At 37.3% G+C, this 9,651-nt stretch overlaps 1 protein-coding gene across 25 annotated transcripts; it reads right to left on the bottom strand.

Annotated features, from left to right (window-relative positions):
• Positions 1-4,593: 4,593 nt before the first annotated feature.
• Positions 4,594-9,340, bottom strand: LOC112764707 (dihydrofolate synthetase). Of its 25 annotated transcripts, none has more exons than XR_011875346.1 (10): positions 8,812-9,313; positions 7,823-8,351; positions 7,513-7,562; positions 6,754-6,802; positions 6,591-6,671; positions 6,285-6,351; positions 6,077-6,113; positions 5,551-5,611; positions 5,323-5,419; positions 4,594-5,215 (listed from the first exon to the last, which is right to left on the bottom strand). XR_011875346.1 is itself a non-coding variant. In XM_072222955.1 (9 exons), the coding sequence occupies exons 3-8, from the start codon at positions 7,871-7,873 to the stop codon at positions 5,581-5,583; spliced, it is 300 nt and encodes a 99-aa protein (XP_072079056.1). In that variant the 5' UTR covers positions 7,874-7,885; positions 8,197-8,351; positions 8,812-9,340; the 3' UTR covers positions 4,594-5,457; positions 5,551-5,580. The 25 variants fall into 25 exon arrangements, 9 of the variants coding, with proteins under 9 accessions (XP_072079056.1, XP_072079060.1, XP_072079057.1 ...); XR_011875342.1 differs by having other exon boundaries at positions 5,077-5,215; positions 6,314-6,351; XR_011875347.1 differs by lacking the exon at positions 5,323-5,419 and having other exon boundaries at positions 4,594-5,205.
• Between the last annotated feature and the right edge of the window lie 311 nt (positions 9,341-9,651).

Raw genomic sequence — 9,651 nt, 5'->3', positions numbered from 1 at the left:
TTCTATAAATAGGACCATTTGCTATTGTATTTACACACCTCATGACACTTTACACGTTTCATATTGTATTCTCTACGGCATGAATCTCTAAACCCCATGGTTGGGGGTGAGGAGCTCTAAAGAGTTACCAAGTGTTACCAATTAGGAATCTGCCAATTTCAACCACTGCTGAGTTTGACAACTCAAGTGTTACCAATTACTTAACCAAAGCCAAAAGGAAGAAAATATCTAAATTAAATTAAGAGCATTCATAAATAGAATAAAATAATCATAAACTAAAATACCTCAAATTATATTAAATAGAAAATCAAATCTAAACATGAATGGTTCATAAGCCAATTTGGCAACAAAAGTAATTGAAAGAAAGCTTTAAAAGATCTGAAAGCAAAAGAGGAATATTGAACCTAATAAAGAGTCGGAATACTAAATTGAAATAACAAGAAATCCTAATGCTAAAACCTAAGAGAGAGGAGAGAACCTCTCTCTCTAAAAACTACATCTAAACTATGAAAAGTGAAATTGGAGATCTCCCTTTTTGAATGGATGCATTCTCTCACTTCATAACCTATAATTTGTGCCTTCTGGACTTGGATCTGGGCCAAAAAAGGCTTTAGAAATCGCTAGGAGCGTTTTCTATAATTTCTGGTGCGTGGCGTCTGTCATGAGTCCGTGTGGGTCACGCGGTCGCGTCATCTGGAGTTTTCATTATCACGCATTCGCTTCGGTCATGCGTCCGCGTCATCTGTGTTCTGCTCATGGCGCGCGTTCGCGTCGCTGTCTTTTCGCGCTAGGCATGCGGCCGCGTTGTCCATGCATTCGCGTCGCTGCCAGTTTCTTCAAAAACTCCCTTTTGTGCTTTCCTTCCATTTTTGTATGTTTCCTTTCCATCTTTTAAGTCATTCCTGCCTTAGAAGATCTGAAACTACTCAACACACAAATCACGGCATCGAATGGTAATAAAAGGTAATCAAAATAAATAATTTCAAAGCATAGAAAACATGTATTTCACATATATCACATAATAAGGAAGGGAAAGTAAAACCATGCAATTTACATGAATAAGTGGGTGAAGGATTGAATAAATCTCTTGAATTAAGCACAATATATATCATAAAATATGGGTTTATCAAGCTCTACCGTGTCTCGAGAAATTAATGTAATTACTACTGTTTTTCATTCTATCACGTTTGTTTCTATTCTAAGATATTCACTCGCACTTCAACTTGATGAATGTGATGATCCGTGACACTCATCATTATTCTCACCAATGAATGCGTGCCTGACAACCACCTCCATTCTATCTGCAATAGCTTGAGTGCATATCTCTTGGGTTTCTAATCTAAGATTAGAACCTTCATGGTATAGGCTAGAATTATTGGCGGCCATTCCTGAGATCCGGAAAGTCTAAACCTTGTCTATGATATTTCGAGTAGGATCTGGGAAGGGATGACTGTGACGAGCTTCAAACTCACGAGTGCTAGGCGTAGTGACAGACGTAAAAGGATCAATGGATCCTATTCCAACATGAGTGAGAACCAACAGATGATTAGCCCTGTGGTGACACCGCATTTGGACCATTTTCACTGAGAGGACGGATGGTAGCCATTGACAACGGTGATCCACCAACATATAGCTTGCCATGGAAGGAGCCTTGCATGCATGAAGAAGAAGACAGTAGGAAAGCAGATATTCAGAAGATGGAGCATCTCCAAAACCTCAACCTGTTCTCCATTACTGCAAAACAAGTATTTATTTCATGTTCTTTTACTTTTTACAATTAAATCTGAGAATTATTGATATCCTGACTAAGAGTTACGAGATAACCATAGCTTGCTTCAAGCCGACAATCTCCGTGGGATCGACCCTTACTCACGTAAGGTATTACTTGGACGACCCAGTACACTTGCTGGTTAGTTGTGCGGAATTGCAAAAGTGTGATTGTGATTACGAGATAACCATACCTTAACACTACCTACAACTCAAAAATAACCACAATTGCAAAATTACAAAAGTCTTTTTGGCTTTTTGAGAGTTTCCAAAAACAAGCAAGGGAAGCTTGCTTCACAAGCAACCAACAACCAATTTATTGAAACAACTACATGAAAAGAAAAACTACCTACAATGGTAACCCAAATCACTTATTAATCGAAGCTACAAGAGAGTGGAAAGAGTTTACCATGGTGGGGTGTCTCCCACCTAGCACTTTTAGTTTAAGTCCTTAAGTTGGACCCTTGGGAAGCTCTTTGTCATGGTGGCTTATGTTTGTACTCATCCTTGAATCTCCAAGGATCTTTGCTCCTCAAATGGTTGACGGAAATTCCAACCATCTTCACCAAGTTTGGATGGAGTTCCACCCAAGATATGAGCTCCCATAGTTGGTCTTCATGCTTCGATCTGGGATCCCATATCTTATTTTTGCACCCGTCTTCAAGTTGATCTTCATGAATTTTCCGTTTTGATGGTTGGCATATAGAATTCTCTTTAGTACACGAAGTCTTCTTCCTAGATCCATACAAAGTAACATGCTTCCAATCATGGTCCCTATGCCTTGAGAACTTGACCTCAATGAGCCCAATTCCCAACTTCCAACCACTACACATCTCCTTCTTACTCTTAGTTCTACAAAGAGCTCTAAGTTGTCCATCCATTTCAATCAAGCCATATTCAAGTGAGAAAGTAAAGCTTAAGGGTAGGAATTTTACCCACTTGAATGTTGTGTTGGATGGTGATTTAGGGAGGGAAACCTCCCCACACTTAGACAATGCGAGGTCCACTTCCTTATGCTCTTCTTTGGGTATCTCCACCTCTTGACAAATTCTTTCAGCTTCTTCTTTCTTGTTGACTTCTTCTAATTCCTCCTCATCATCAATCAAGTCAAACTTGGGAGGTTGTGTGAAATCTACTTCCATATCAACTTCACATTCGATGGAAGAGTCTTCAATGGGATCACCAACATCATTTGGTGTTGAGTTGTCTTCAATAGCTTAAATTTCATGTCCCATAGGAGAGGATTCAATTGTTGATAAGAAGGCATTGATGATTGAATCCATATCATTACCAACCTCTTTATATTCTTCAATTTTGATATGCTCTGGAGGTTGTTGAGACCCACATGGTGGTTCGCATCTCCTAAATCTTCAACTACTTCTTCCTTTGCTTCAATAACCATAGGTTTCTCCGATTGCTCCAATACAACCACCGACTCCTCCTTCTTCACTGGATTCTTCGTGGTTTGCTCTTCCTTTGGTTTTTCACATGTGGCCATGGAAACAACTTGAGTGTTCAAGCATTGGTAGGCCAAAGTGTGCACTACCTTAGTCAAATTAATTACAAACTCAAGTGTATCCCGTTGCATGTCCACTTGTCCTTTAGGTATCAAAGCTAGAGATTTATCCATTAGGGCTTGGGGTGGATAGGAAGGTTCATCATTTTGGAGAAAGGGTTTATAGTAGGAAGGTAGTTCTTTTTAGTAAGGGCATGGAGATGGTATGTATTGAGGTGGTTCTTAGTGGTAATCATAATGGAATTGTGGTGGTTCTAAAGGTTTTTGCGCATAATGGTCACAAGGATGTGGTATGGGTAATTAGTCATATAATGGATATGGGTCACAAGAAGGTGCTTGGTAAAAATGGGCTTGTGAGCATGGTTGATGGTCATGTTGAGGATAAGGTTCATAAGCATATAGTGGTGGTACTTGATTATCACAAAAAGAGTTACCATAGCCATTGAATTGGCATGCATTAGGGTGTGAATTATACCTATAAGTATCCGGAGGTTGTTGCCAATAGGAGTGATCAATTCCTTGAGGCTCCTCCCATCTTGAAGTGTCTCATCCTCGGTGCATGTTATCATTGAAGTTCACATTTCCTACAACACAATTTAAACCAAACTCATAGCCAAAGTGAGAATTCATAGTGGAAGAGAAAAATAAAACTAACAAAAATTAGTAAACAAGCAAAAGACAAGCCTATTCACAATATTCACATATATACAATAACCAATAAAAAGGCACACAATTGCAAGCTCCCCGGCATCGGCGCCATTTTGATGAACGGAAAATTGATGGTGTCACTACAAGAAAACATGCCTTTTGCTACGCTTTTAAAGCGTGGTGAAAAGTCAAAAAAAGCATAGCGATAGCTTTTCGCCACGCTTTTTGAGCTATCGGCACGCTTTTGAAAGGGTCACAACTGCAAGGGTGCCGGTTGCTCTATCGCCACGCTTTTGGTGACCTATCGCCACGCTTTATTTTTTGCGACGCTTTTAAAGATCGCCACGCTTTAAAAGCGTGGCCATATGTGCCATATATGGCTACGCTTTTAAAGCGTGCCAATAACAAGATATGGCTACGCTTTTCAAGCGTACCAATAGAGAGACATATGGCTACGCTTTTAAAGTGTGCCAATAGAGAGAGATACAGCTACGCTTTTAAAGCGTGCCAATAGCAAGACATACAGCTACGCTTTCAAAGCGTGCCAATTGATTATTGCTGTACAATATGGCTACGCTTTTAAAGCCTGGCAAAAACTTTATTCAGTAACCTATAGTTTTCTTTTAATCTTTGTAATAAAACCTTACAAAATTAATAGATAATTTTAAAATTTAGACAATGACCAATAATTTTAAATCCACTAATCCAACATACATAAACATTCACCAAAAAAATGTTTAATCACATGACAGTATGACAAAATATCAAAAATAAAAATGATAAATACGCAATGTATTCCTAATACATGAATTACAATTCCAATAACTTTGCCATCCTATCTAACAATAATTTTGATCAACCTCCTCACATATGTGGACCCAATTCAGCAAACTAATCATCAGCCTCCACTATGTGCTCAGAGACGTACAGCATGCATCCAGCTTCTTCTTCAGGATTTCAATGGCATTTAGCAACAACTGAGAAGCTTTTATGGCTCTGGTAGTTTCCACAGTAGCTTCTTCTTCTGGATTTTCGGGCTTCCCCATTGCTTCAGCTTTCTTGATGATGTTTTATGGCTCTAGTAGTTTCCACAGTAGCTTCTTCTTCAGGATTTTCGGGCTTCCCCATTGCTTCAGCTTTCTTGATGATGTTTTATGGCTCTAGTAGTTTCCACATTAGCTTTCTTCTTCAGGATTTTCGGGCTTCCCCATTGCTTCAACTTTCTTGATGACCTCATCATCATAGGTGTATGCCTCAGCATCAACCACCATAACCTGTTAAATACTAGCAGTGATAACCAAAAATCAATAGAAAGTAGATAGAGCATGTCCTCATTCTCAAGCTATAAATAATAAAAATTAATAATAAATAAATGGATAAAGAAATCAAACTTTTAGTTAATTATCATATCAAAGCCAACGCCACACTCTGTCAAATTAATAATAAACACTATCAAAATCTTTTGGGACTGACACCCTCGAGATCTCCCTGCAGGAACCAAAATGCTCATTTAGGCTAGCTCTTATCTGCAACCACATTTTTGGCAGTATTCAAATATGAATTGCAAAAAGAAACACATGCAAGGGAAGCAGCAGTAGACATGATAGAAATAAAATTACCTCTTCTCCAAGAGATTTATCAAAATTATTTTAGGAATTCCTTGAATTGCATGAGTTCCACCTATACAACGAAAACCAAACCAAAGTCTTTCAATGCCTAATAGAATTTACAACTATCATAAGCCTGTAATCAAATACCTATATCAATTCATTCAAACTAGTAAAATTTATCATTGAAGCAACTTTTCCAAAAACTTAAGTTGTTCAGTAGAGGCATGTAAATACTTTTATATCTAATATGCATGCCCCTCACAACCACTTATTTTGGGCTTATTGCATGGACAATGCAGAGGTCTACCCATATATTGCGCTAAAATACAATTTTAGGATTGGGGCAATAAGGATCAAACTCTAAAAATCTTTATCACAAAGGTTCTGAATACCACCATATCATGAACCATCATAGCTCTCAAAAGCTATTGAATAGAAAGGCACAAGAATGTTTCTCTATCTAATAAAATTAAGCAACTCAACTACACACTTCATATTTGATAAAAAATTATAATTAAAAACAACAAATTTATACCATTAACAGTAGGTTCAGCAGTCTTCATAGAAGAAACCTTGCATTATTTGATCAAAATTATTTATCAAAAAGAAACACATTATTTGCATGCCGTTCATACAAAAATAGGAGGAAATATGGTATATATTAGAAGGAGAAAACTGAAAGTAAAGCAATGGAATAAAAGTCAAGGTAATTAACATGCACAACAAGGAATTTATAAGCATACCACGCTGGCAGCTAGGGTGGCTGAGTTACCTTTGCCCAAAGAATTCCTTGGCAGAACTTTCTATTGTCTAAAACAATACAATTTCAATATTAGGAGCTTTTTTTTAATTATTTTTTAAGATATAAAAAGTACAAGAATTTAATTACAGAAATGGAAAGGCACACATCAATCTGATAATTTGATGAGATCTTGAACTCTTTTCATTTAGGTATATCTCTCCTACCTGTCTCTGAGCTTCCAGGATAAATTAATGTAATGCTTGATTGTACAAACAACCTAAAAAAGAAACTATACAAGCTCCGTTACCTTCACAAAACGATAGAAGTCTTGCAAAAGCCCCCAGTCCCGTAAGTTCTCCTCTGTAAGTTTCTCTAAAATGGAACCTGTCTGAGAAAAAAGAAATGAAACCAATCATTAGTTATGCAATCCATTTTATGAAATTTCAACCTAATATATATAGGGTATTCACCTCAGGATCATCACGTAGCCTAAGGGGAGTATGTGGTGCAGCCTTTATCCTTCAAATTAGTAAACAAATTAGTAAATTAGTAAATTAGTGCAGCCATTGGCATACCATGAATATAGAGAAAAGATAAACAATATTGTCCATAATGGTAATAAAATTGTAAAAGATAAACATCTCTGTACCAAGAATATAGAGAAAAGTTTTATTTCGCTCTAGTGTTTATGTATGAAGAATAAAATTTTAAAATTTATACATTAACACAAATCTAAATCAATAGAAGATAGGTCCAATCCATCCGACAAAAAGGAAATCCTATTTAGTTGTCACAGCAACATAAGATCCCTGTTTTGCCACTTTGCAGACATTTTAGGGTATTTTTCTCTCAAAAAATGTTATTGTGCTTTAAATTAAGACATAAATGAAAGGATATTTCATATCAATAACTATTTCTAGTCTATTTTACGTATAGAATGCAAGGATTAAACAAACGACAGTTCTTAAAGGCAAAGATGGAAAGCTCTCTAGCTAATTTAAATATGCTTCTTTTTAATGAGCATTGAGTAATTGGAATAGGACAAAATAATCTCAATGTAGCTACTATTGCATTTAGTCATGTACATAAGAATTAGATTGTATCCTTGTCAATAGTCCTCAATTTAGTATCTATGCAGTTGTAGCGTGTTTTGTCTCCAAGAAAAACGTCATTTCATTTCAAGTTTAGATATCTTATTATTGAGAAAATAAGATCATGGAGAGAAACACCTAACTGAGGATATAACATTCTTTGCATCCCGAGCACCCCCTAAACCAGCCTGTAGAATTAAATGAAGATACAGCATTATGACTTTGGCCATCTCACAGTTTTAGGTTTAAATTTTTTAAAATAAAGACAATATTAACAATTAAACACTATCAAGAACTATCCATTATGTTGGCTTAGACAAAGCCAATATTATCTCAAGACTTTTTCTGGGGGGGGAGGGGGCGCAATAAAGAAACAACAAAATCAGAACAACAACTTAATAGCAGGTTTGCCTGAAGCAATTGCCAGTGAAGAAAATAGATAATTTACCTCAACAACAGCAATGTCAACATTCTCTTCTGTGAACAAGATGAATGCCATAGCAGTGAACACCTGAAACAACAGAGTAAACAAGTTAGCAAATACAAAATATCCAGCTCAATTGTATTAGAATGCTATATAACATACACAGAAACATCAGCTTAAAGAATCATTAATTTGAGGCAATATTTCAATGCAAAACCAAATAATAGAACATTAACTATTGCAATAGAAGTGATAATTTAGAAGATGCAATCCATCTTGAAAAGTACAGACAGAGGAGCAAACAATGACCAAGAGAATTTAATATACTGTTCCAAACTGATTTTTGTCATGGTGCAGCCTTTATCTTCATTTTATTTATCTGAAATGAAACGTTATACCAGGAACAAGGGCAGATAAAGCAATGAAGCTCTGGCTGGGCTTCTCTCTACACTTCCTCTCAGCAATTGCCAACAGGGATACAAGCCGCGGTAACTCAATTCAATCACTTCTCCATCTAACTCAATTTCATCCTCCCAGTTCCTAATTTACCAACCTTAACAAGAAGACAGCAACTTAGTTCATTTTTTAACAATAAAATCAATTTAATTAACACATTCAACACAACACAGCCACAACCAACTCATGCACTTTTAAAATATTCATATATTAAAAACTGTAAATTTTAAAATAAATCCCACTGGTTTCATTACAGAGTTTAAATCTACTTGCTACTTAAAAGAATAGTGACGTTATCCAACAACAACAAAATTGCTCAGCGATATGTTCAGCAACAATTCAACTTAGCAGCAACAAATTCAGCCCATTGATCATTTTTAACAAAAAATTTAAGTATAATAACTTTCAGCAACAAAAACTTATACTTCAATTCTCGGAATATGATTTACAGCAAAACAAAATTAGCAGAATCATTATTTCAGCAACAATCTCAACTTTCAGCAACAAATTCAAGATATACTGATGACTTAACAGGGCCAAAGGAAGCTGAAACTCACCTACCCAGGACCAACTCACGACGAAGGAAGCGTTGACGGCCGACACAAGAAGACGAGCTTGCAATGGTGACAGAGCGCGACAGAGCTTGCGACGGTGGTGACAGAGAGCGATGAGCTTGAGTCTGAAATGGGCGCGAGAGAAGCGTGAAACCAGAGAGAGAGGGGTCGACGGCGAGACCAGCCGTGAGAGAGGTGAGCCAGAGTGAGCTTGCGGGAGAGAGTGTCGAGAGAAGAGAGAAGAAACTTAAAGGAGGGTTACGGGCCGGAAGAGGGATTGCCGACAGAGGTATCGCGCACGCCGACGACATTCTTTGGGGAGTGCACAATGAAGAGAGGTTAGGGGTTCTTCGATCTGATGTTCCTCATCGCGGTTAGGGGATTCTTCGTGAGGCACAATGAAGACAAGGTTAGGGTTGTCTGATCTGGAGGGCTTAGAGAGCAATTGTCGCTTCGTGTGTGGGCTTAGGGTTATCTGATCTGAATGTGTTAGGGCATTTGTGACAAGGAGAAAGTTAAAGTTTGGAAGAGTAGATGGTGTATTATGGTAACTTAGTACTTTTGAAGGGAGTTCACTGAAATTCTTTTTTTTTATGGAAACCTTTTGGCCATGCTTTTGAAGCGTGCCAAAAGAGTTAGAGGAAACGGCCACGCTTTTAAAATGACCCTATAACAAAATTCTGTCGCCACGCTTTAAAAGCGTGCCTATTTCTCTCTATGGCTACGCTTTTTAAGCGTAGAAAAAAAAGCGTGGCCAAATCTCGAATCAATTGCTACCCTTATAAAAGCGTGGCCATTGACCCTTTTCGCTACGCTTTTGAAGCGTAGCAAGAAAAAACGTAG

This window comes from Arachis hypogaea, chromosome 17, assembly GCF_003086295.3.
Source record: "Arachis hypogaea cultivar Tifrunner chromosome 17, arahy.Tifrunner.gnm2.J5K5, whole genome shotgun sequence".
Lineage (NCBI taxonomy): Eukaryota > Viridiplantae > Streptophyta > Magnoliopsida > Fabales > Fabaceae > Arachis > Arachis hypogaea.
The sequence above is the reverse complement of the archived record's forward strand: the minus strand, read 5'-3'. Positions and strand labels throughout refer to the sequence as shown.

Excerpts from the sequence above, each read along its gene's own strand:
- LOC112764707 (XM_072222955.1), bottom strand. The coding sequence starts at position 7,873 with ATGGCATTCATCTTGTTCACAGAAGAGAATGTTGACATTGCTGTTGTT. Across the intron at positions 7,563-7,822 it reads TTGACATTGCTGTTGTTGAG|GCTGGTTTAGGGGGTGCTCG; the intron begins GTAAATTATCTA and ends TTAATTCTACAG. Across the intron at positions 5,612-6,313 it reads AAGGAATTCTTTGGGCAAAG|GTGGAACTCATGCAATTCAA; the intron begins GTAACTCAGCCA and ends TTCGTTGTATAG.